Source organism: Drosophila teissieri, chromosome 3L, assembly GCF_016746235.2.
Source record: "Drosophila teissieri strain GT53w chromosome 3L, Prin_Dtei_1.1, whole genome shotgun sequence".
NCBI lineage: Eukaryota > Metazoa > Arthropoda > Insecta > Diptera > Drosophilidae > Drosophila > Drosophila teissieri.
In genome coordinates this window covers 9,045,086-9,072,895 of record NC_053031.1, presented here as the reverse complement: position 1 = coordinate 9,072,895, position 27,810 = coordinate 9,045,086, and the positions used below count along the sequence as shown (strand labels likewise).

The following is a 27,810-nucleotide window of genomic DNA, read 5'->3' as shown; positions in this document are numbered from 1 at the left end:
TGAGTTACTCACCAGCAGGCTGTTCGATTTGCGTAGACTCGAATGCGATGGCATGATATCCAAGTGGTTTGGCCGCTGCGGCTGCGTGTGGTTCAGATCGGGCGTTATGGCCAAGTGCTCTAAAAATAGTGAAGGAATTGGATTTGCGAGTTGAATAGCTGGTTGGAATGGTTGGTTGATTAGGCGAGTGTGCCGTGTAAGTTCGAGCCCCATCGACCTCCAATCTGTCAAGGTCGCGGGACACCCACGCGGCCCACCTGGTGGTCTAGTGCCCCACGATCCGCACTGGCGGCCACTTTCGCGCTTAATTTCCCATTAATTACAGCGTCTAGAGTTCGATATTTGTTTTGATTATGCTCTGGCCGTATCGAATAAATAATGATACAATTATCTGGATACACTACGCATACCATGATACCATCGGGCATAATGATGATCTTGAATAGAGGCGATGGGGCGTACGAAGTTCACTTCTGTTTTTGCGAATGCCATTCGAATTTGATTTGTTGGGAAATATTTAAGAAATTTCTTCTCAGAACTCGCGGATCGGGCGCTATGAATGTATATCAATTTTGGTAGGTAGGTATGTATACTCGTATATACGGCAAGATATACGTTTCGCACCTGGGGCACGTGTTAATTGCCGATGAATTGCTGCAAGTGCTGTAAAAATCCTTCGCAGCATGTAAATTCATTTGCTGTTCCGCATGACTTTCACCCGCCAAGTATTTTTGCAAATAATTGTTGGAATTTGCCCGCCTCAATTCATGCTAAGATTGAACAAGGATTCCGCTCGGAAAAACACATGTTGCTCTGGCTAAATTTAGCCCCCATCTATTGTCGAATTTTTACAACCCAAATGACCCATTTCGCGGAACACATCATACTCAATTAGAGAGCTCTTCCCGAAACAGCTGCAAAACGATTCCGTGACATGGAACAACAATTAGTGATACAAAATGTTCAGCCTTTACCTATAGCTTTTGTATATGATGTGTTTTGGATGTACTATTTTTGCAATTCGTGCGGCCAAAGACAATAAATGAGGTGTTGAATGGTGTAATGGCGTACTTATTACACATACGACCTGCGGTCGCGGCAGTCCAAAGACAATATACAATTTTAATAATTTCGTTGTAAGTTATATACAAAGATTTGGGTCTGTTTACATATTTTTTCTGAGCTTTATAGTTACAGCTAATAATTACAACTTTTCAAAGTTCTGGGTGGTCTGCAGAAGTAAACCGTCATAAAAATCTTAGAGTCAAGAAAAATCTCTTTAAAAATATGCCAACAAAAACTATACGTATTTAAAAACTGTGAGATAAAGATGTCAACTAATCATGAGAAACACCTCGAAAAGTTGCGACTTTAGTTTACAAATATTTTCAATCAAGTTCGCTGTGTAGAGGTTAACATAACCCAACAGCTCTCAGACACAATTTGTAGCACAATTTCAAGCATCTGTGCGAGGGTATTGAACTTTGAACTTGGCTGATCTAATCCACCTAATCTCAGCAGATTGTCGCCCAGACGCAGACAAACACCCGCGTTCATTACTTCAGTGGCCCGTCGCTGGTTTAGCTACTTAAAAGTCAGCCAGCGTTGGCGGCGAAATTACTATATAGAGAAAATTACAAGACCACAGATGGATGGTGGATGCTGGCTGAGATATTGAAATAAATAAATTATTTTTGGCACACGACTGCAGGGCACACCCACACACACACACACGCCCACACATACACACAGACATACACACCACGTGAATGTTTCGTGGTCTCGAAAGTGTCGCCTGGTAACAAATTCGGTTTCAGTTTTCCCGAATTCAATGGTGATGCCATGGTTATGATGAGAGTATCAGCAAATAATCCATCTTCGATAAGTAGCTACCTTTTGCTCGCTTTCCCACTTGGCTGTTATTTATATTTATATTCTCAGAATTTCTTGCCAATGATGTCGCTGGATGGTTTTAGACAAAAGATTGCAAAAAGAATTGCTTTTCTCGTGAGCATCTCAATATTATTATATTTTTTTTTATTTTCCCCCCTCTTCATTTTGGCAGCAGCAACGCGTTGATGACGTCAAACTACGCCTCGCCCGTGTAAGAGTGTTCGATGGGGCAGGGGTGAAAATGGGAAGGGGGAGGTGGAGGAGGAGGCAAGATGGAAAACCGCACGAAGATTATTGAAAATTGAAGCAATATGTGGAAATCGCTTAACAGCGTCGAAGTGTATGTCGAAAGCGGCTGCTTCTGTTCTCGGTACTTTTACTCTTATTTATATTTCGTATTTCTTATTATTTTTAAATATTTCCATCGTACATGCACAGTCATCTTTCATACTGAATATTTTACTTCAGCAGGCGGTATGGCAAGTTGTCTGTTCAGTGTGTATACTCGTGTACAGCATACACAGTATATAGCGTGTGTGCAGTTGCACTTTGTATATTTACGGAAATAAGGAGAAGAAAACACGGTAAAATGTTAAGCCAAATAAACACGATTGTGTGGAGCATCCTAACTGGCACACCGAAACAATAAACTATAACTTAATAAGACGTGTCTGTATAAAATGTTACTCTGGCGAAAGTAATGGCAATTTCAGGTGTTTCCTATTCCGATTAATTTTAAAGACTTAACCGGGAAAATCGCTGCTTTCCCCCTGACTGACAATCTCCCCGGAGAGTAAAATGCAATTTAAATGCAAATGTCTGACTCGCCGCATCGAACTGAATTCGAAATTAAAGAGCAGACATTTGCATGGGAATGCAAAAATGAATAGGAAACTAATGCGACCAGCGTCCAGACTTCAGACTCCAGAGATTCACCCAGGAAGCTGGCAGTCGACTGCGACGACAGCCAGAGCTTTTCATTTATTTATTGGCCAGTCAACGAACCATTTTCGCCCCCCATTTTACCGCTGAAATGAATTTTCCGCCGACACTCACCTTTCTTGGGCGTCTCGTTGTCGCCGCCACCACCGCGTTCACCATCCTCGGAGAGCTGCTGCTCGCTGATCTGCTCCACGTCCAGCAGCTCCGAGGAGGATATGTCGGAGCGTTCGTCATTGGGTTCCAGGGAATTCTTATGAAGATTAAATTTGTGGCACACTTCAAAGGCTTGTCCCACGGTGCGTACGATGCGCATCGCCTGCGACTGCAAAAGACGTGGAGATGGTGAGATGGTGAAAGGGGATTAATTTAATTGCATTATGATTACCACACAGAGTGGCGCTTCCACTAAGATATAGCAATATAGCAATACACCCACCGCCGCCCCTTTTCATTCGCATTACCGATTCCCCATCGACAGCAATTAAGCAGCTACTGCATATTACGCATACGCCCCGTTGTGGCAGTGAACCCACCTCTGGATCGCTGGTCGCACAGCCGCAGGAAATTGCATCCTTTGTGCGATTATTGCATAAATTATCACAGTCCACACCCGCTAAGCCCCCTCTGCTGCGCTCCAAGGGGGAGCTGCGACGCCTCTGTCTCGCCTGCCGCTGTTCGCTGAGTATGAGTGGTAGTATTTGGTCGCCGGCAATGATGGGTTCCCGGAAGGATAGCTTCTTGCGCGGCTTATCGGTTTTGGGGCGCTCCAGCATGATGCTGCCACTGCCATTGCCATTGACAGTACCCCCTCCACCGCCGCCACTGCTCAGGCTGGAGCTGCTCTGCTGGTCGCTGAGACTCTTGCGCCGCTGCAGCTGATGACGCTGCTCGGATCGCTGGTGGAGGAGATGGGCTCGCCGTAGCGCCTCCGGCGATGCTTCATAGTGATCGCCGGGTAATCTCTTGAACTTCAGTCGCGCCTTCAGTACGTCTCCATTCGATTGGGCTGCCGTGGATGTGGAATTGCTGGCCTTGTGACTGGACTTGGCCACGGGCTGCTCCTTCTTAATGATGTACACCGTGTTCTCATCGTCATTGAAGAGTATGTGCTTGGGCTTGTGGTCTATATAGGTGTCGTCTATGAAACGTGGTGGCTGACTCACAGGACCTCCGCCCATTGCTGGTGCCATTTCCCGCTCCACGCAGCCAATGAGTTCGCGAATATCCAAGCTTTTGTTGCGCGACAGGTGCTTCTGTTTCTTCTTGTGCGACGGCACGGGAGATTGCGGTGGCTTATCCTTGAGCTGCAGATTCTTATCGCCCACCAGGATATCACGGATGAGACCGCCGCCGCTGCGGAAGATGTTCTTGTGATAGTGCACCTCCGAGGATTTGTCTGCGGCTGGAAGCGTGGACACAGAAGCCTGCTGCTCCGCCGGCTGACTTTGAGCCTTGGCCATGTTGACCTTGCTGCGACTCCGCGTCCAGGGCAGGAAGTCGAAGGCCTTGGTTATGGGACTGCGTGGAACGTGGGCGGAGCCATCCGGATGACGCTGCTTGTGCGGAGCAGCCATGGCGAGGGTCTTCTCGTGCTTCATGGCCACCACAAGCAACTGGACTGAGTTCGCTGATCTGCGCAAAGTATCCGCAATCGGCAAGGTCGTTAGCTCGCCAATTTGTCACTGCTCACACTAAGTTCAATGCTGTTCAATGCTGTGTTTTCTTCACTGCTCACTGCTCACTGCTCACTGTTCACTGTTTTCAATCCAATTCAGTCCAATTAGTTGGCTATTAATTTCATAATTGCTTAGGGTTCTGTGGCCAACTCCCTTGATCCAGGTTATTCACACACCGCAGATGCGCCATTTTTCACACCTGCCAGGTGCTATATGCATTGTTTATGTTTCTCTTTCGCCTTTGGGCTGTTGTTTTTGATGCCGTTTCTTTTGCGTGTTCATCTATTTTTTATTTGTGTATTGAATTATTCGCCACTTTTCATGTTGCCTACATATCGGGAAAAATATATATTTATACTTTTGGGTTATTTTGCCGAATATTTCTGCCGCGTGCACGACCGCGATTTCTCGTTTCAGAACACTACCCCCTCCACAAAAAAAAAACAAAATACAAAAACTGTCAATCTGATGTGGGTATTGTTATGGCTAGCCAGCAGGCGAAATTTATGTCAATCAGCCAGCGAATGATTTGCAGCGGTTGGCTGTCGAGTGAATCAGTGCCCAGTTGCAGTTTCATAAGCATCGAACTCTGAAGGTCTCTCATGTATAGGTATTTGTTTAAATTGTTAATGAATCAATGTTTTTTGAGGAATTTTATTTTTAACTTTATCTTTTACTAACAAAGTGCTTGCTCAGGTAAACAAAAAACTGGTAACAACTTTACACAGCTCATAGCTATTACTATTACTTTCCGATTCCAAGTTAACCACCAAATTTGTGTAAATTCGCTAAGGGTCTATTCTTTAGCACATATTTTCATAGCCAACATAACAAGTTCAATTAATTATATTTGGCAAAAGGAACAACCCATCAGTCACACAACATTTTGCCCAACATTTTCCATTACTAATTAAGGCTGAGCTGCCGAATAAGTTTGTGGTCTTGCCTTTCAGGCGAATCCCGGCCAGAACTTGGCCACCACTCGAGCACTTTGAAGGGCTACTTCAGTGGCGGCAGGTTGAGCACTCGCCACTCGCCATAACGACATTAACAGCACATCAATTTGAATTATTTTGACAAGGAGTGACAGCACTTGTTGCGCAAGTTGGCAAACAAAACAGAGCGGCTGAAGTGAAGTGAAGCAAAGCGAAGCATATTGAACTTACAACACGTTCAATATTTGGGTATTTGTGGCATGCAACACGGCCATTTAACCGTCCTCTCAAGGTAAGTTAACAAGAGGCGTCGAATCGTCTCACTTGGCCGCTTTATCAGCCAGTTGAACGTTCCAGCATTGCGCATACGCCACGTGCGCCATGGAAATCCATCTTAACGAAGGTGCCAACTGATTGTCTGTCTCAACTGAATCACTAACTGAATCCACACACATATCTGGCTCGCGTGGCTTGTGCAATTTCGCATAAATCAAATTGAAAACTATAAAAAGTAAACGGATAAAGTGTGTGGCAATTTACATTCGTTACAGCAAAACCAGAATGAGAACTTAAATAAATATGGAACGAGCGGAGAAGGAAAATTGCGTGGCATTTTCGTGGAAAACTACTTGAAAATTTATGGCGCTAAGAATGACTTTTGTTAGCTCTCGTTTTATGTATTTATTTGAATTTTAATTTCCATTTTACCCTGCACAGCAATCAAATCAGCACTGGCAGTTTGTTTGTTTTTCCCGGGCTCGTTCGCCTGTCATAAGGGAAAATTTTTTACAGCGAAATCTTTGTGTCTGGTCTGGCTTTTTAGCACCGTTTTTAATGGCATTGGCATTGCGATTGCCTCTGGACTGCCGCCCTGATAGCCCCGTGCCATCTGGCCAGTGTTTACTGTGGCCATAAGTCGCCGGTGGTCACGATGCTGAACTCACAGCACCCGGAGGCAACCACAAAAGCCACTTCCGCAGCTGCAGTTGACCACAGTTGGCCACAGTTGACCAGAGCTTACCACAGGGAAAACTGCAGCTCTTAAATCCTGCACATTGTCACGTGGTCCAGAAGGGTGGACATGTTGCTACTACCCCCGTTGCTAATGAAGTACTCATTAGTCATGCAGAGGCGGCGGCACTTGAAAATTCGGCTAACACACCGACGAGTATAAACGAAACGAAAATACCCCAAAACATATAAACTTGAGTATTTATAATTCGCCTCTCGAACAAAGCGAGAAACACCTGCACACCGCACAGCCTGCGTCTTTTGCACTCCTCGTTGTTCGATTTTAGAAATACTTTAAAGTAGGCTATTAAAATAATGGATCTATTTTGGCTTTAAAAATGCAAAAAAAAAAAACAAAACCAAACGAAGCCAAGCGAAGAGAAACAAAACAAAGAAAAGCGAATCGAATCGAATTGAATGTCGATGGGGGCAGCCATTTTTGGGAATATGAAAGTAGAAATAATAAGGCACGTTGTGGTTTTTCCCGAGCCAATGGCTTTGCCAAATCCGACAGACAACACAGGTAAATTAAAATTATTTCCCCAGTTTCTATGAACTATGCGCAACAAAACTTGAGAACAAAGTTATGTTTATGAAAATTCCATTTAGATTTCGTGTTTATTTGAAAATTTTCAGCTGTCAAATTAGCTTTGGCTTGTTTATTGTACTAATACGAAATATAGATATAAGTAAATAAGCTGTGCAGCGCAAAGAATCGTAAATATTTCAGCCATAATATCACGTGTGCGTTCGAGTTATTGACCATAAGTCGATTTATTTATACCAGCCCCCTAATTTCCGTGGACTACCTGTGGTGCGAGTAGCTCATTAACAACTAATATTCATAAACAGTGAGTTTAGAACTAGTGTACGTCACTGAGCTAAGTTTGGCCAGGATTGAATGAATTTAATGAACGTACTCAAGAAAAGCACATATAAACATATTTCGTTCACAAAGTGGTAGCCTCGTACTAAAATCGTATTACTGTCCGCACTTTGCGCACTTTTTTCGAGTGGCTTGTGTTGCGGCTTTCCTATGCCAATTAATTTTCCAGTCAATTTTCCGCTCTTGTGGCTCATTATTCAATCCTTAGCATTGTTTAAAAGTATTATGTTTGTGCTTTTTTTGCTGGCCACAAGCATTTAATGGCGTCAGCAGTCGAAATGGCAGAGAAAATGCGAAAATCAGAAAATCGCATGACAAAACACTTTTGTGACTTGATTTCTGCGAACGATTATTTCCTTTCACATTTCGAAGCATTTCATTTCTCGCCCCACTGGGAATGATGATCTATGGGTGCGTTTAAATATTTTCCTTAATTCTGTGACATGGCCAGAATTTATTAATTTGATTAGCATCAGGCGATGTTTCTGATGGGGGAAGTTTATTTGCAGGCGGCAGAAATATTCGTACACATTTTATTTAGTTTATTTTCATTTCGTATTATTATTATCAAAATTTTTAGCACGTTTCACTGCACGAACACTCACGCACTTATTGCATAATTTGGTATATTTTGTCGGTGATCAAACGGTTTGTGAATCGCCGCACGTCTGCAAAGGGGCGCCGTCTACAACGCACTGGACAAAGACCGAAATGGGAGAGGAGATCGCCGATCGATATACATGTAGGTATAGATCGTCTTGTAGCCGGCTAAATGGAAAAGCTTTTTCCGCAAAGCTTTTCCGCTCAGCTGTTGGCTGTTAGCACAGCCCAGCATCTACGTGGCTGCATGCTGCGTTTGTTTTGGTTTTTCCTGGCCGTTCCAACGAAGCCATATTGCGAACCGATCAGCGATCAGCGAAAACCCCCTGAGGCCGGTACAACTTGGCGTATGCGTGATTGCAGCCACCGCTGTGACGCCATTGCCTTGTGTTTCGCGGAAGTAAACAAAGCGGCATCTTCACTGGTTTCGGCCATTTTCCGTTTTGGCTCCAGCTTAGCCATTAATCATATACCTTTTATCGCTTTGTCTGGCCGAGTTTTGTGTTGGTTCGTTCAGCTTCCCAATTGCGTTGCACTTGGTTGCAACTTGTACAACCAAATGCTTGGCTGATACCTGTGCATCCCATGCCTGCCTCAGGTGCAACGAAGCCTCCTCTGACGCACACGGCGTATGCGCGATTTTCAACACGTGCAGTCGTCGTATGGATAATAACGCCGCTGTATTGTACATGTGCCTACTACCCTTCTACCTCTGGCCTTAATTTCACTTGTATGTCACTTGTCAGACATTTTGAGAAACCGAAAATACATCGCGACTTCGCTTTCGCCTTCTGATGTATTGGAATTTTTTCACCAGAAGTCCGCTTGTTAATTAGAAAGGAAAAAATAGAAATGCCAACTTGACATTGTCTACCGACTGAAGTTGAAGGCCAGACGATTCTTTTCTGCGTGCTCTCGTGCTCTCTACTAATAAATTTGGTACGTTTCTGACTTGGAATTAATCAAAAGACCGCATTCGAATCGAAATCAAAGCGAATGCATTTCCCCCAGGCCACCACCCACTACCACAAAGTAAAATCTGATTTATTTATTTGGCAAATCTCGGCAATAGCTTAATGGGGAGCGATGTCGACGCGCAAATGGGCGAATCTCTGCCGATCCACTGGCCACAGCCATATAACACGGAAATGGATGTGCCGGCTGGCCAGCGGACTGATGGACAGTTGCGACTTACTTTTCGCCGGTCTTGTTTGGATCCCAGTGCGCTGTAATGGCCAATGAAAAATCGGTCTAGACTCGGCCAAATTGACAATGAAAAATAACCATGGAATCATTGGTTCGACGAATAGAAACCGAATGGGAAAAGTGATGGCGAAAGTGACACAGATGGCTATAAGAAAACACTAAAATGTTATAAAACTAAAATGTAAAATCTAATTTACTAGCTAATTTTCAATTAAGTGTGGTAGTTCACAAGCTTTCAAACGTATGAATGTATTTTGTTACTTATTAGCGCAAAGTTTAATTACACATTATGTGCTATATGTTTGAATCTTTTAAAAATTCCCAAAAATTCGGATTCCCAGTATTTTTCCACCCCCTTTTAGTCTCTACCAATTAATGAAAACTAGAACAAATAGGACGCAATTTTAGCACATCTAATAAACTGCACTTCGCTCTTTATAGCGTGCATATTTTTTTGTTTATTTGCTAGTTGTTTTCGTTTCGGTTTTCCAATGCTGGATACTAGCCAAAAAGCTGCATGCCCCTAGACAGTTTGCACAAGACTAGGTTTTCCTATTTTTAGCGATTCCATGGGTGGCGATGCGCTATGCAGTGCGAATGGTAATGTCAAGTAAGTCACATGTAGTCCGCGAATTATGCGACTTGCGGTCATAAACATTTCATTGGGCATTGGGCGAAGTAAAAGGAAAAGCTAAATGCAAACATTCGAAACTGGAAACTCACCTTTTTGTGACTTTTGAAGACGGAACACTTGAACGTATCCGTGCTGGCATCGCGCGCTATGTAGCTGAATATCTTGAGATCGCTGCTGTCGTGGGACACGTAGAATATTCTATAGATGGGATGATTGAGCAACTCGATGTCCTCGGGGTCATTGGTCCAGTTCTTTTTCTAAACAACAAGTTGGTTAAATTATATAAAACACATACTGTTAGGCCGACATTGACTTACTTTTCGACGACGCTTTTTGAGCACAACGCGTACGCCATTTACCGATATGTGGATGGTGACCTTTCGCTTCTTCAGATTCTGCACTTTGCACTCGTACTGTTGGGTAAAATAAAGGAATACGTATCTGTATAAGTTTTCCGCGAAAGAGGGGCCACGTTTTTCCAGAATTTTCAATTAACATTTGACTGCCTGTGACGGCTTGGCTAATGGCAAAGACATGACAATAACAAGCGCCAAATTTACCACGTCCTCCCCGCACCACTTCTCCATTCCCATCTGCTGACAGACAGGGCTAATACACAATAACCTACATACTCACACAAACCCCCTCTACCCAAAGAAAAAAAAGGGAAAACCCGGCTAACTTGGTTTAAGCCAGGGCACGCACGACTTCTTGGAGCGATGGAAAAGGGAAAGAATAAACAAGCCTCGTTACTTTTAATGCTACCAGAATGGTTTTTCTCTTCCAGCCAGAGCTTCCTCTTTGCCTTTTGGCCATATGTACTATATGTGTAACTGTAATCAAAGTATGTGGCGCTAGCAAATTCAAAGTGTTGCCTGTTTTTCGGCGACTGCAAGCTGGATGAATTCAAGAGCTTTAAAACCGCCTTTAGCCCGGATAAAAAGTTTCTTTAATTGGCAGCCGGAGATGCGAATATCCTACGCGCGGCAATCTGTTAACTTTCAAATTCATTTGCGTGCCACGCGGCGTATGCGTAATACTCACCCTTATGCGTCGCATGGCCTGAACAATCTCGGCCCGAGTGTTCGGTCGTGGCACCTCTTCCCAGCCAACGAACTGCAATGGACATAAAGGATATTGGTTATTGTTGAATGCTCGAGCAAAATGGCCACAAAGGGTTTTCAAGTTTGTGCAACGCCCAAAGTGACAGGCTTTCAAGTAAACAAGTTAATTAATTAAATTGTAAGGCTCTTAAAATTCCCCAAAAAATATATAACCAAAATTGCAGCAATAAATTACATATAAATTTACATGTAGTAACCGCAAGCAATTCTGTTGCCAACAGCCTCGACACAGTAAGCTGCATTCCTATTTTTAGTTGGTTTAATTTTCTAAATTTAAGCGACGATCTGCCCTTTGCCAAGTTTCACATGGGCCACGATCCATCAATGTTGCTAAACTTATATGCAGCGTTTTGCATTTCGCTGTCACTCAACCATATGTGTATAAACTTGGTGGATTTGTGCAAATTTATGGCCAAAACTGAATGCAAACTGCGGTGACAGCAATTGTTTGAAAATAAAAATTGCAATTTTAATGCACAATTTTTGTCTTGTTTGCGTTATTTGCGGGTATTTGTTTAACGGCGAATGCAGCTCAAGGATAACAAATGCGTAGATATGGACCTAGATCTGCGAATTTTATTACAGTGACAACAACAATTTAAATGCGAAATGACATGACAACAACCACAATCAGCCAGTGGAGTGAAAGAGACGCTGATGATGCCATCGTCGACTGACAGTGACAAAATGTGCATGAGATAGCAGTCACGCCCCCAACGCCCACCATTCCACCAAATATATACATATATGTGTACACACTCCACACTCATCCAAACAATAAAAATAATAAAAAAAATAAATATGTAGTGAAGAGGGTTCATTTTTGCGTTGGCAAAGCCTTTCGCCTCGCCGAATGTCCTTATGCAGATAACTTTTGGAATGTTTCACGAGAATAGGGTGTTTCTATTTATGGCCGCCAGCATATGTCTATTCTCTATGATCTATGTCAAGTTATGGTAAACAAATCGAAAGATTTTGCGCCACATTGCGATGTATTTCTGCGAATGCTAATTTGCTGGATGATTAATGTGCTGGTTTGGATATAAGGGATATGGCGTGTGCCGAATCCATATTTTTTCGGACCAATCCAAAAATAGCACAAGTCAAATTTTGATATTCGGCAGAAAATAGATTTCTGCACATTAATTGAGAAAATTATTACGGGTTTAGCAACTGAGGTAATGCCAGTGCTAATTGATTTCCACCTACGTCCTGATGAATGCCATGTGCCCTAAAAGTCTGGAAGGCAGTTCATTAGTCAGAATGGCGAATGTTTACTTCTCCCGAATACACTTATGATTATGCAGATGTTAAGGAATATTTTTAAAATACTCGCTAGCTGAAGTTTATATAGCCAAGCGTGTCGGGACATATAAATAGATATTTGCATGCCATTACCATTCAAAGGGTTATGAAACGAAGCTTTAAATTCCCCACAAAAGCCATCCGCCAGTAAGGCCATAAAAAGCCATTTACAAAGCGGAAAGCAGCCGAAGATGGAGCAGAAAACAAGGAAAATGGTATGGGAAAAAATGCGAAAAAATGGAAAAAAGTTAAAAAAAGGCAGAAACGAAACTCTCACTCTCGCCCACAAATATTTGGATTGCATTAAATTCATGCAAACACAAAGGATCTAGGATACACAGAGCGCTTATCCTCTCCAGCTAGACAAATCCCCGCGCAAATAAAATAAAGAAAACCAACTTCAGACTCGGAAAAGCGTTTCGCTCACTCTTTTGCCTAGCTTTTCCTATTACTTCTCACCCCACATCTCCATTCCCTTTCAGTTTTTCCCGCCCACCTCGCCCACTTCGCCCATTCGCATCCTTTTTTTCACTTAAAACCCATTCCAGTGCGACGGCTCTATGCAAATAGCCGCTGGACTTTGTTCGTCGCTTCGTTTAAATTCATTTACTTTGATTAAAACCCCGGCCAAGAGTGGACCCTTTCGTCCTGCAAAGTAGTAAACTTTTATACATCTTTGCGTGGGACTAGGCGCCTCTGCTCACAGCCGAGTTCATATTTTATTTAAAGCCATAACTTTGCCTTTGTAAACAGCAAAAGATATGGAATCATTTTAACTGTTTCCACCGCTAAAAATTGCATAGTGTTTGTTGATTTAATTTTCAAAGGTTTTAGGTCTTCATAAGGGGTCCGAGTTTTGGTTTTCCGACCTTTTGAAGAAGAATTGCTTTAACAAATTTACATAAACTTGTTTATTTAAGGATACTCGTGTTTATTACCCATTTATGGCTATAACACATAATTGTTTGGTTTTCTTAATAAGCAAATGGTTGTTTAAGACATTTTTGCTGTGTATACATTTTAAGGTTTCAAAGGTTTATGACCCGCATTACGTTTATCGGTGAATGTTGTAGACTCTGTTTTGATTATGAGTTTTATAAAACAACTCACGTTTTTCTCCCACTTTCTATGGCGTTCCTACCTTCCATTAATTGCGAGCATTGAAATCGATTTTCCCCCACTTCCAGTTCTATTTTCATACATTTGTTTATTTACACTTGATCGTTCGGGTGAAAGACAAGTGAAAAGTCAAAAGCTGGCCACGTTTGTTGGCCCTCTCCGCGTGACGTCAGTACGAAACAGTCGAAATGCTCAAGGTGTCCTGAGATATTACCAGCCATTTGTCCAGCCAAAAAGCAATTAAGCTGCGCTTAGAGTCAGCCCATAAATCCTACTAAGATCATCAAGGAATTGAATGTTAAATTAAGAGATTGGAAGAGGGGGCGCAACAAAAAAAAATTAGATGTGTTTCAAATGGGTTGAGGGCCACGTTCAGCCGATGGCCAACGACAAACAGATTAGAACAGCTTAGTTGGCCGGCAAGGAAAAAATATGCGAAAAATGAATAAAAGAAAGCCCCTTGGCGCTACATGAAAAATTGTGAAAAACTCTGAAAAAGGATTTGGTTTTTGGCTTGCCTTTCAGCCTTCCGCCAGCGTTTCGGCCATGGCTAATGGCGCTTCAGGCCCGACCAGCTTTCATGTTCGGCTTCCATTGCCCCTTTTGCTCTTTTGGATTTGCCTTTCAACAATGCGAAACATTTGTTTGCACAGCTTTGCCCGCTACGACGGCCAGCCGCGTTGAAAACATAATTTTTCCCATTTTATTTACGAAAAAAAGAAAGGGAATGGAAATGTATAAAAAAACATTTATGTGTACACACGACCCCTGACCCTGGCGCAGCATTTTGTGTCGCAATGCTGCAGGGTATCAACAATTGTTTGCTTCTTGTTTTAATGCTAATCCACTAAAGGGGTATTATGTTGCGATGGATACGAAAACAGAGATTAAACATAAAAGTAGACTTAAAATGTGAATCATTCCATTTTGCCATAAATAAGTTTAAATCTTATTAAGTATTATCACAAATACCTTGAAGATGATCTGTATAATACCAACAATACATTTACTTTACACTACACCTTACATTTCTCTGATTTTCAAATTTACTAAGCATACTTTTAGGCATTTAATGCCATTAAAAGCTTTCGCAACTAACACCTTGTTGTGGGGGAATTTTTAATGTACATATAGTAATAAATTATGAAATGTGAAAAGAACATTTCACTAACCCCTTGTACAAATTCACTTACACACCTGCATGTTCAACATTTGCTTTACATTAGTGTTGATATGCAAAAAACATTGCATAGTTTTCAGGGCACATGAGCAAATGGCAGGAAGGGGAAAATTGTGAGATAAAAATGTGAGAAAACTGCGGAAAAGCTCTTGCTCTTTCCCCGAATCTCTTTGGCCACTAATTCGACATGTGTAAGAAATTTAAAAATTAATTAGGAAAAAAGAAGGAAAATGTTTAAAAGCGAGATGATATGTTGAAGCCCCAACGAAAATAGATCAAGTCGTATGGTATCGTATAAGTAGTAAATTGAGGCTGTTTATTGAAACATTTAATTGGCCACTTTGGGAACTCTTCATTGGAAATTCGTTTTAAAATTGTTGATTGAGAATTTGATGTCTTCATTTGTTTATCGATGCGGCATGGCTAAAAAGCATGTGTGTAGAGGAATTTCTTTGATGAATGTTGTTCATTTTGAGTGCAGGCTAAATAAACTCTGCCTTGGCCTTGGTTCAATAGCTTGGCATTTTCACTTACTTAAGTGCAGCAAGGAATGGTATTTTAAAGTAAAATACTTTGCTAAAGTTTAAGCTCCCTTAATTGCATAGAGTAGAGAAAATTATGAAGTATTTCCCCAAAAAAGTAGGAATGTTCTGCCAAATCCTTTTTTAGTGCCCGAGTTTAACACACAGTCTTAAAGAAAAGCTTGGGTAAAACATTTAAAAACAAGCTTAACAGGGCGAAGTTAAACCTGAAACTGCAAGGGAGAAGTGGGAAATGGGAGAAGCAGCCCCAAGAATTTTCGCTAATAATGTTAATTCCATTGCCACCTTCTGCACCTTCTGCACCGCCCAACTCCCAGTGAAAACCACCGCAGATAATCAGCATCTCTTGGTTGTGTTGTACTTCCTCCTGGCTTTTGTTTTGCTTTCATCTCGGGTTTTAGTTTTCTGCTGTCTCGGCCATCCTGTCTTCATTCCTGTCCCGTTCTCCTTCCGTTGCGCAACTTTACTTCCTTTTGGGTTTCCCGCCCAATAACCAACAAGCAAACCCACACCGAACCCAACCCAACCCAACCACCCATCATCCTCGTTTCAGGCCATTTCATTAGCATCATCCAGCCAGGAGCCAGCTTAATGAGATGGCGGGCAAAACTTTGAGCTGTCTTTCTGGTTTTTTGTTATGCATAACTTTGGGCATTTGGCTTGTGCTTAATTTAAAACAATTATTTGACGAGTTGTAAGTGGCCCAGGCCGCAGGCCAACTTGGCTCAAACCGAATCAAAGGTTGGTCGAAAACGAACCAGCAAGTCTTCTGCTCCACTCATCTCCAAATTGCAGTTGGCCAAAATGCAAATCGTTTGGCCAATAGCACGCCCAACCCTATTATATCTCAACTATGATAATTTGCTGGCCGTTAAGCCGGCGGGAAAATGCGCAGCTCGAATGCAAACTGCAAACAAATGAGTTTGTCTGGTCGAATAAATCATGTCGTGGGATTTGGGGCTGCAGTTGGAAGTGCTGCAAATGGAAGTGTGCCCCCTTTATCAGCTACTCGAAACTAAAGTGCAAAGTCAGGCTGCCTAAGTGGCGTGAAGTGAAATGCTTTCTTTTAGCCAACACTCGCGGCAACAAGTTAAGTGCAAGTTAAATCAACATCTGAATTTCCACGGTGCTAAAGACACCGGAATAAAGAAGAAGATGCTCGGTAGGTGCAAATGAAATGAGCAAAAATGTGCACTGCGAAAAATCTGACTGCTTTAGACTAATAGTAAGGGATAGTTCTTCATAAGCTGCAATGACACATTTGAAATTGTTTCAATACTCAAGTATAAATTATCTCATAAAAGTAGCTTTAAGTCTAGATATAAAACATATTTCTTATTTCCCTCAAACGCTGTTCAAATACATGCACTTTTATTGTTTTAAATGCTATGCTAATTCTTGCAACTATTTAACTTTCTTAAATGGTCAATTTTTCACATAAACCTAAGCTCCGTGCAGAGTGTTCTTCCAATTTATTCTCTCCATTTGGCCATAAGCCTACATGTGAGTCTCACCATCAGACGGCTAATAAAAAACCAAAGACTTGCTTTTTGTGGGCCTGCATTTGCATAAGCCAGCTTTTGGCCCCAGCCAGAAAGTGTGATTGGATATGTAGGCATTACTCACCTAATCCATCAATGACTAGCCCAGGTAATAGTCGGTTTCCGGTGGAAAAAAGATACAAATTATGCTTTCTGTTTCGTGCACTTCGCACTCCGCAGACATAAAACTCTAAGCTAATAATGCGAAAGAAATGGAAAAGCAAAGAAACGACAGGGAAAACGATAAACTATTATCTGAGTGGAGATAATAAAAAAAAATATGAGTGAGGGGGGGTCTTCAGTTGCATTCTTTGTTTGTTCTTTGTTACGACTTTCGACTCACTTCATTAACTCCCCTCGCTCAATTGTGGAGTATCAAGTTTTATTGGCCCCATAGTTCAGTTCAGTTCGGTTCACTTTGGTTCACCTTGGTTCGGCTTATATCGGCCCTATGGAAAAGTAAAAGTTTCAGTTGGCTGCTGTCCAGCGGTGACCCATATATCCATATATCTATCTATCTGTGTGTAGTATCCCACAGATATTTGGGTTCTTTTCAAACAAAGCGAATCGAAACGGAATGCATTATGCAAATGCAGCTGCCACACCACGCCACACCAGCATGCAAGAAATGCATCACGAGGCGAGAGTATTTATATTATGATGAGGCAACCATGTCGGGATCCATCTGACCCCGATCCCTCCGGATATACATACATATGTGGGTGTTGCGGGTAAGTGAAATGTTTTGTTCGAGCATAGACGGGGAATATCGGGGCAACCGACATGGACATGCCATGCAGACAGTGGACATGCCTTGTTCTCCACATCTAATTGCAAATCCAATGAGTCGAGATTAGACAAGCGTATCGTGCTGGGCTACAAGGCATCTCCATCTTCTTGATTTATATGTGCCCCGGTTTTTGGCATACTTTAGCTGGAATAACATCTCCGCAAAGTTTCCTCCCAAACTTTCGCCGCAGTATTCACTGGCAGAGAGCAGGGACCACGGTGGCGGCAAAGTTTCCCAGTCAAAGGTAAAATCAATAAACGAGTTACCATTTGGACAGTGAAGACGGTGCACCAAACCCACCCGACTTACCAACGCCACCCTCTTCGACTTGGCCATAAACAATTGCGGGTACTGAGGGCGACAAAGCGTACACAAGTGGAACAATAATAACAAAGCAGAAAATCAATTGGAAGTACTTAGGCAAACAATGGACCAAAGTAATGAAAGCCAGAAAAAGAATGAGAACAATAAAGGCCTCGGCTCCATCCCCCTAAATTTTATTTTGTAACAAGTGCCGTCCAAATTTAGCACAAGGCGATTATTTCGATGCCAACATTAGGAGTAGCACGAACGACACCTATAATTACCGATACGAATTATACGAAGAAATATCAGAAATATTAATCATTAACCAGTAATTTTCGTAATAAGTCTAATATGAATATAATTGCATATGCCACACTGTTAAATTTATTTTAATTTAATTTTCATTTATTTATTTTAATTTCATTTATTATATATGCATAGCCACAAAGTGTGGCTTAAATCACATTTAATATTATTATTTAAATATATTATTTATTTATTATTATTATTTATTATGTATTGTATCAAACCACAAACAGGTTAAAAATTGGGAAACTTTTAATAGATCTCCAAAGAGGAGGAGCTCAGTGGGATGAACATAAAGCCAAAGCGCAAACAGAAATGAAAATAAATAAATTGCGTGCCCCACACAAGCGCACAAGTGGACGCGAAATGGGCAAAGAGTACGGGGCGTATGAGTAATGCGTCACAGCGGCTAAACGAGCGGAAGCGTTTAATTAGCAGCTTTAATAATTCAATCAGCGTTATGTGCTCCCTCATCTCCCCCCCTCCTATTATTTGATCCCCCGCCCCCTCTGTGCGTGCATGCTGACCGCTAATTTTTATACAGCAATTTAACCATGTTATTATTATTTGCTTTTCGCTCCTCTGCCTTTTATTCGGCGGGTGTAAATTTCACAAACAAGTGCTAAACGGACTTAAACGCCTGGCGCCTCCAATTATTCCCATCTCGATTTCGATGGATTTACTCTGGCCGGTCACACATTTTATTGAACAACCTTATTATTGGCCAGATGTGACGGCGAAATTGGGTGTTTGGATGGGTGGGTGGTTGGTTGGTTGCTTACTTGCGGTGGCCTTTGAAATAAATGGTGTGGCTTTTTGGGGTTGGTTTTTTAGCCATCTGGGGGGCGACGGTGGTGGAGCTGTGTTGGTTTCTGTTTGGCCACCTGCTGGGTTGCCAGGGCTTAAGCACAGCTACTGTGGGGTTAATGAACTCCACCTAATTGGGTTACCGCTTACCAGTTAGTGGTTAGCTCAACCAAAAGAATACTACTTACAAAATGCAAATTAGTTGGTACATTATTGGTTTTATGTTTCGGGAAATCATCTGCTCCTTGGTCCTGTTGGCCATTTTAAAGCGTCAGAATTGCAAATCCCCGTCGCACGTTTATGGCCAAAATCGCATTGGCATCGCAATAAATTTCAGCACTGCCAATGGCCAGCAAGCCGGAGGAGAAACGACGGGAGTGTTGGCCGCGACTGCTTAATGAAAAAGTAGCCAAGGCAGCCAGCAAAAACAGGCAAAGGCAATGGCAAGACCTGGTCAATTGCCATTGATGTCCAAGAACAGGCAAACATGCAGCCAGCTGGAGAGCTACACTCAGCGATAAAGTGGTGAAGAAAAAGTATAAAGCTTTTATACTTCAAATAATACATGGCAAGCCAGGCACTTGGCATACTGTGAAGCGTTTGCAGTTTTATTTGTGCATTCTAATAACTTGAACTCTTTTTTCCCGGTGCACACAAACACAGTCGGAATAGACAGACATCCAGAAATAGCTAGACGCAGTCGCAGTTGGAGGCTGGATGCTGGTAAAAAGCATCAAAGCCAGCGCCAAATGTTGGCTTTAGCCTGCAACATGGCCATGTCGAATGTGCGTGCATCTTGGCTTTTTCTACTACCTGCAACCGACTGACTTTAGCCCACTCCCAGGCCATTCAATCCATGGCCAAATCGACGCTGCAGCTGAGCTTTGATTTGATGACCGTGTGTCCCATGTTCGCTTTCTGTTTCGCCTCCAACTCCAGCTCCAGCTCCAGCTCCATCGCCATTTCCATCGAGCATTTCACTTTGTGTCGCCTGCGAGCGAGTGAAATCCAGAAACCTGGCCTCCACATTTCCACATTTCCACGTCTGGCAATCGGCGGATCAGCCTAAATGACTGCATCCGCCGTGCGAGAGAAGAATCTGCTATGAAGTAATTTCATGCCATTTCAGATAGCTGAGCTAAACTGGACCGCAATTATAACTAATTCTAGCTCAGCTCCCACAAAGAAAAATATTGCATTTTGTATTTGCCATATCCCACAAATACTTAAGCTGATTCTCGATTCCTAAGACATTTTAATAAATGTGTTTATGTAGCATAAAATATAAATTCATATGTCATATTTATTTATTAAAACGAATACAAATTTTGTAGGTAAAACCAACAACACTCTAATTCAATTCCGGCTTCTATTATAGTGGTTTTCTTCTGTGCCAGCCTGGCATCGAGTGTAAAACTAATTTCAGCAACGATGCCTAAATGATAGCACACACACAGCACCAATTCGGATCCAGTTTCATTATTGTTCCGAGTCAGAAGCGTCAATTGCCTAACTAGAACAATAGCATCTGTGGTGCATCAGGCACAGAAGCTCCAGTGCAGTTGCCTTTCCCATTAGAGCCGAGCAAATATAATTACCAAGGCTAACTGGGGCAACAAAAATGCCAGGAAAATGCTACGAGGAGCCCGGAAAAGCCGAGCTAGCCGGGCTTTGGAGCGCATAAATGCATGTTAAAGTCAATTTATGCAGGCCAGACAATGCAGCTTAGATCCTCTTGGCATCCACTTTTGTGCCAGGTACAGATTGCCAACAAACACGTCGGCTAGCACACACACACATTCCCCCAAGGGGCCAGGACACGTGCTTGTTAGCGTAATATGAACACCCCATTGCCCGTTTGAATATGTTAAGTGGCAGCCGGTGCTGGATGACGGTGCGTATGAGCGATATACTAGTATGCATTCCAACAGCTAGCCAACAATGGAATGCAATTTGCCATACAATCCCAGCCTGGCAATTAATTTTGGCTCTACCCGCCATGCGGCAGCTAAGAAAATCGGAAAAAAAGAAAGAAAGTCGACGAGGCGAACCGAAAAATCTATGACAAATGGCCCGAACATATATCCACTCGCAAAGACAGAAGTTGCAAGACGAATGTGCAGCCTTTTTCTCAAATTTGACAGCTGCCGACAGTTGAAGGCAACTCTTTGGGGCGCAGTTCGATTTTCCAACACATTTTTGGGCTCAATGATGTGAAGAAAAGCGTTTTTCAGCGGGAAAGTTTTTGGGCAAAAATGCTGGTGCCAACTAAAAATTTTCCACTTCACTTGCCATTCCCCCCATTCAACTTTAATTTAACTAATATGAAAAGGGAGAGAAAAATCAATATGCCCAACGTGTGGCCGTCGGCGGAAATGTTTCGGGTCGTAAAAGAAATATTAAAACGAACAATATATTACTATTCTTTTTGGGGACAATGCCGAATGACACGCAACATAGAAGTAATGAAGTCGGGGCGCAAAAAGGGTGTGGTCACCCGAAACGGGAAAATGGGAAAACATTAGGCAGAGTTCGGTGAAAAGCCAAATATAAAAGAAAGAAAATGTAGTCGCGATATCCGCCTCCCTGTAGCGATCTGTTAATGATACTTTTCACCGGGAGAAAATCGCGAGAAAAATGGCAAAGAAACGAAACGAACTCGAAACGAGGACACGCACATTATATAGCAATTTGTGAGCTCTGGCAGCTAACGAAAAAAGCCAGTAAACTTCGCCCGACTTTCGCAGCTGAAAGGCAAAATGGCAAAAAGGCAAAATGGGAAAAAAAGGCAAAAAGTTAAAAGCAATTTGGATTTTGGATTGGGGGCCAGTTTTTTTCAGCCACCTCACGCAACTTGAATTCCCCCATAAGGACATTGCAACAATTGTTTCGCCAGTTGTTCGTGAGAAAAGCCAATGTCAAGGTGTACGAAGCGATTTTCTATTAATACCTGTCGACGCGCTATTTATTTTCGATTTAGTTTCCGAATGCCGGCATTGTGCATTCAATTCATTCGATTCATTCGACTGTTCACTAATACTCATTAATAATTTATAAGACATACCTCGACGGAATGCCATGATTCACGATCCAAATGGCTGAAACTTTTGCTGCTGCATCACAGTTCCCTGCTAATTCGATTGTTCTGTTACATGAGCTAAATTGTTTGAGAGCTCGTCGACGAATGCCTCACTTTGCCAATTTTTTAATTAAATTTTTGTCGTCCTACCGAAAGCGCGTTGGTTGTCTGCCTCACAGTGGTTCACAGTCCCTTTTGCCGTGGCTGCAGCCATTTCCAAATGTCTGTCCATTCGTTTTAATTGACAAAATTGATTAAAATGTTGCTTAACATTTTGCACCAAAACTGACATTTATCTTAATTGCTGGGGAAATGTCGTTTGGAAAATAGAAAAACGCCCGAAACGGAGTCCAATGAAATGGGACATAGATCCGAAAGATGGAGCTCTTAATTAGATAATGGTTGTCGGGGCAGTTTGTAAATTAAATTTGCCGAAGATAAATGGAGCGCAAAGAGATGGCAGTATAAAAAAAAATGGTGTATGCAGCCAACAAGTAAAATAAACTCTATTTATTCGACTTAAATTCAAAATGTTAGTACTCTACTGTGTCATCGTTTTCAGCAACATTTTTCGCGCTTAATTTCGCTGTGAATTTTATGAACTGTGTCCAGGTGGCCGATACGCAATCTCTTTCGTCACATTTTTATGGCTTTTCAAACAGTACCGTTGTCCGTGGATTTAGTGGCGAGCGCTTTATTTTTATCAACGAATTTCAAAGATTCTTGTGGCATTGCCAAAAAATATGATTTAGTTCCCAATTTTTATTTATGTGTCTCGGCTGTCATTGAGCGACTGCTGACACGCAATCCCCGCCCATTCGATATGTTTTTGTTTATAATTATTATTCATCTTTGTATATGTGCATATATATATGTTTAATATTTTATTTGGGGGCACATTAAAGCACAGTTCAGAATCTATTCGGCGCACTGGCCGGGCAATATGTGGCCACCACTTCCGCTGGATGTCAAGCATGTGGCAGACAAATGTTCCACTCGACCAATGTAGTCTTTGGCCCCCGGGCTCCACTAGATTGCACTTGACACGCTTCCAAGGAGCAGTCGAAAGGACTTTGGACACATTCCAAGGCAACGGAAGAAATCGGTTGCAATGGATTTGGCGCAAAATCCTGAGAAATTGTCGAGTGTGACTGGCATTTTTATAGGCTGCAGTTGAATTATCGACACATTTTCTACCATCCACTTCTGCCAAGCATTCTTGTACACTTGGAGACTTCTCCGATTCCGAGTACCGCACTCATTTAACTAATCAAAAGTAATTTTAATCAAAGGCAAACCCTCGCCGCAGGCCAGGCACAGATAACGTGAACAGCAGAAGAGCAGACCGAGCGAAAGCAATTAAAACCACGTGCAAAGTTTGCCAAAGGTTCCCAGGGAAAACTTCTTCTAGGCGCCAAGGTGGGTGACTTCAAGAAGGATTGCCGCTCGATTTTTTCCCTATTCCTTATTTGCCTTGGCAAAGATCAGAGGGAAAGTCCTGGCCACAGCGAAAGTGGCCCGGGGACTGGGATTGCCAATCGTTGGGTCTAGATTGGTGCGGGGATGCTGGGTTAAGCAAACTTAATTAATAAGGAAATACGCAGCTGATTGAAGGCGTGCACAGAGAGATAATGTGGCCATGAATAAACATTTGCGTCACTTAACTTTGAGTCACCTGCAAAGAAATTATATTGGAAAACCATTCGTTTAAGCAACTTCTGCTTTTGAAAATCCATATTCATTACAACCTTTTTGAGGTATTATTTTTTTTATTTCATAATAATTCCTTAGGTTTTTTCCAGTGCAACAAGTCCTTGTGTGTGTTAGACATGGTCCTGCGTCGTGCAATGAATCGAAACTCATTAAAAACTTTCACTGTGGTTTCATTAAAGACAGCAGCTGCCACGCCCCCGCACGCACTCAAGCCCACTTCGCATCCTGATTGTCTTCTATTAATATGTCAAGGACTGGGCAAAAACGCACACATTGTGCCGACAAATAAATTTGAATAATTAAAAGGCCCACAGAGAAATATGTATAGGCGCCAAGGAGGTGTGTAAAGAAAGCCGAAATGAATGCGGAACAGCTGTCCTTTTATTTTTGGCAAATGCCAGGACAATCTGTTGGTTTCCCCAGCGGGCGGAGAATGGGGATCCCTTGATTATTTGGAAAGGGGAAAGGAAAGAAGAAGGAGAAAGGAGAAAGTGCCAGTGGCACAGACAAATAAAACAAAGATAATCGGCATGGCAAAGTGCACCACCCACGCACAATAGACCAAAGCGACAGCTTGACAAACTAATAACAAAAGGCAAGCCAGTTTGGCTGACAAACGCACTCGACTGCTGGCCGAGGGCGCAAAAAAGAGCTGGCCAAGATCCCAGCTGCCAGATAACCAGATACCCAGATACCCACAGATGCCCAGATGCCCAGATGCCCGCAGACCCAGGGACATCGGAGAGCCGGAGAACCGGAGGCCAGGAAAAGTACTCCTTGGCCCCGGGGCTTTTGGTTAGCTCATTAAAAATGAGAGGCACTGTTTGCGTATGCCAACAAGTGCCAAAGTCACAATTTTAATTTACCCTAGACAAGGACAAGGGAATCCCCGACCATTTGTCACGGCCAGGAGTGGGTTAGTAGCTGCTGTTCTGTTGTCCTGGTTCACTCTGCTGTTTTTGCATAATCCCACTCAAGTGCCCCACTCATCCATCCAAAGAGCACCCACTTGCCCACCCACATTACCAGCCAATTATGAGGCGGCTTACGGCCCCCAAAAGAAGTCCACAACTTTAAGCGACAGCTGACAAAATGTATTTTAATTAAAATTCAAAGAAAAGCCCAGCGACCAAGTTCGGGCAAAACGCAAATTTAATTGAGCGCACCCAGGACAAGGCAGGATACATTTTCTTTACGCAAGGACAACGCAGGATACATTTTCTTCACGCCCTATAAACTTGCAAATAAGCTGATTCCGCTCTAGTTCGCACTCGCATTTCAGAGTGTAACCAGTAGGCCAACCAAGTTCTTAAAGATCAACAGAGTCCCAAAATTGGTATTAAGGGCAATAAATTAGTGCCAAATTAATTTGCGAACCTTTTTCAAGTAATTAGATTTCTGCGAACTTTTTAAATACTTTAATGATACTCTATTAATATAATTGCTTAGTCTTAAGCAACCCAACAAGATTACATACTACATAAAATGGAAGAAATATATTTCTAAACTAAATAGATTTTTCATCGATACCCTATAAAAATCCAAACAGATTTTATTCTGAACTGAAAACCCTATTTAATAGTATCAAGAAAAAAGGCAAGCCGTCGAAATCTTTTAAAGTACTTTGTAGCAAATAATTTTCGCCGAGAATGCAAATGAATTGTTGGCTAATTGAAAAAGCTTTCAGCACGCGCGCTCCGCTCGCTGAAAAGGTCAAAAGAGCGGCGCGCTGAAGAATACACAAACATTGCGTATACGCGGTGTGGGTCGCACGCCTTTTCCTATTTGCAACAATTAGGCGCCAATCGCGGGCAATTATTAATTTGGCTAGGCTTTCAATTAAGCAATTTGGCGCCGCACCCTCTTTTCACCAACCCACTGGCACCCACTAAAACGTTGATTGTTCCGCAAGATGATTTTTGGGTGGCGAAAAACACCGATGGTTTTTGGTTTTGGCAAAAGTTGGCGGAACAAAAGGCGGAAGGCGCATTGAAAATTGGTCCATTTATGGTCCCACATGTGTGTGTTTGTGTGTGTGTGTACAAAATTTCTTACATTTTACGATTGAAAGGCGGCAAGAGCTAAAAATGCCAAAAGTGCCGCACCCCCCGCCACCAAAACGGCAAAAACTTTTATGCTAATTTCCACCCACCGAAAAGGGGGAGGCAAAAGTTGGGCTGGATTGCCGCTGTATCCAGCATCAAGTGGAAAACTTTCACAGTATCCCAACACAACACGGTCGACATCGTGTCGAAGAAATGTTTGTTTAGAATTTGGCAGAGCGTTATTTATTGCCCAATAACTTTTAACTTCACATGCGGCCCCCTTCTTGCCGTCTTGGCTGCAAATGCAAATTAGTTGCCATTTGGCCACGACTCACGTAGAGTCGGCTCGCACAATGGGGCCAAATAAATTTAATTGAAAAGCCAATCGACCAGTCGGCCAATCGGCGTTGACTGCCGGAGGGGGTGGTGTGGTCCAGCTGGGCAGGTAAAAACGCCTGACCGACGTTCTGCCGCAAAAATGTCAATCGAATCGATCGACCACAGCAGCACGAGCTGCCAAAGTGTTTAATTAATGCCTAAATAATTGACAGCAAGCATCTTTGGCAAGCAATTTCAGCATTAATATTAGAACTCAGCTTCCCCCAATTTCCTCTTTCCTCTGAAGTGACCGTTCCGAAGGTTAAGGTTACGCCCACGCACTCAGTTGAACATTTTCATCCAGGGCACACAATTAATTTTCCAACAAGAATGTACAGGAATACATTGAAAAATATGTATATTTTGAAACTCAATAGATATGTTGTTACGAAGTGGTCGAATTTTGTTCATTGCCCTTTTGAATATGTTTTAAATAAACACAAAGGCAGTTCCTCGAAACAATTATCTCAAAATGTATTTTAAAATCGTGTTCTTGTTGGCACAAATTAATTTTACAACCATGAACCAAATTCAATAACAAGAATATATATATATTCTTCAAAAAATTAGCACTTTAGAGAACAGTTCTTGGACAGAAATAAAAACTTAAATAATAGAAAATAATTTTAAAAATGTATTTATATTCCAAGACCATATATATTCCAACTTGACTGTTGATACAAAAAAACCCTATATTGACTTTTACTTTGGCCCAAATCTGGTGCAAGAGCCCAAACACAATTGTAGATCCCTCAAAGCTAATTATTGGCAATAAAGTTGATTTAAGCAGTTGACTGGCTTGCCACAAAAAAGCCATTCAGCGGTGCCCTTCCATTCGAGTCCGCAATCTGCAAAGCTGCACCTCATCCTCCAGCATTTTCCATCTTCCAGCTCTGCCCCATGACGCCAGTCTCTTTGTGAGTCTATGGCGGCAATGTCAAAGGTCGCTGTGAATGGTGGCACATAATTGCACTTGACAGCAAAACGACAGCAAAGGCAAGCGCAGTAGCAGTAGCAGTATCTGTATCTGTATCTGCTGCAGTGGCAGTAGCAGGGAACCGTCGACAGTCGCTGAGATAAGGAAAAGCCAAAGCCGAGGCCCAGGGAAAACTGTGAAAGATCGCATAGCGAAATGAATTCAATTGCAGTTTTTCCGATGGCTGCAGCTCTTGCTGGTTGTCACTGATTAGACTGGCAGAAGAGAAGCTACCAGCTCCCGGCGCTTTTGATGCAGCGGCACAGATAATTTTCCATCTTTTTCTGTTTTTTTTTTTTGTTGCAAGAATGAATGAAACGTGAGCGGCTGCAGTTAACGAGTCTCTGCTGGAACCCTTTGCGATTTGCTTCTGGTCGAATGGGAAAATTGGCAGAAAATGATCAGAGATCGCTTGTCATTACCGAAAAACAAAGATGGCAGAGGTGAGACAAGCGAGTTACCCTGCATCTAGTTTTGTATCATATAAATGTAGTTAATTTAAATTATACACCTATTATATATGCCAAATGAACTTGATTAGTTATTAGAGGTTGGACTCTGATAAAATGTCAAAGGGACATAACTCATGACTCATCGAACATACCCCTTGCTGCACAGAGTAGTGGGCATCATAATATTGAACCCAGCCCGCATTCGATTGTGCTGCTTCATTTGCTTTGTTTGGGCCACGGCCAAGCCCAGTTGGCCAGCAAACAGCAAACAGTAAACAGCAAACAGCTGTCAGCGGCCTGGGAAAGGGTCGGTGTTCCATGTTCGATGTTCGGTGGTTATGGGCCTGGTTTGGAAAACGCTAGG

At 42.4% G+C, this 27,810-nt stretch overlaps 1 protein-coding gene across 6 annotated transcripts in view; it reads right to left on the bottom strand.

Moving 5' to 3' along the window:
• LOC122617038 (capon-like protein) overlaps positions 1-27,810 on the bottom strand; it is a 45,353-nt gene that overhangs the window by 5,375 nt on the left and 12,168 nt on the right. For 3 of the 6 annotated variants that reach the window (XM_043792696.1, XM_043792691.1, XM_043792690.1), the window contains exons 3-7: positions 10,828-10,899; positions 10,101-10,196; positions 9,873-10,040; positions 2,950-3,157; positions 13-119 (exon numbers count right to left, since the gene is read on the bottom strand). In XM_043792696.1, the coding sequence (XP_043648631.1) occupies positions 13-119; positions 2,950-3,157; positions 9,873-10,040; positions 10,101-10,196; positions 10,828-10,899 (651 nt within the window). Of the gene's footprint in view, positions 1-12; positions 120-2,949; positions 3,158-3,368; positions 4,840-7,871; positions 7,922-7,952; positions 8,028-9,872; positions 10,041-10,100; positions 10,197-10,827; positions 10,900-27,810 lie in introns of those variants that run through there. The other 3 variants (XM_043792695.1, XM_043792688.1, XM_043792689.1) reach the window with 2 other exon arrangements.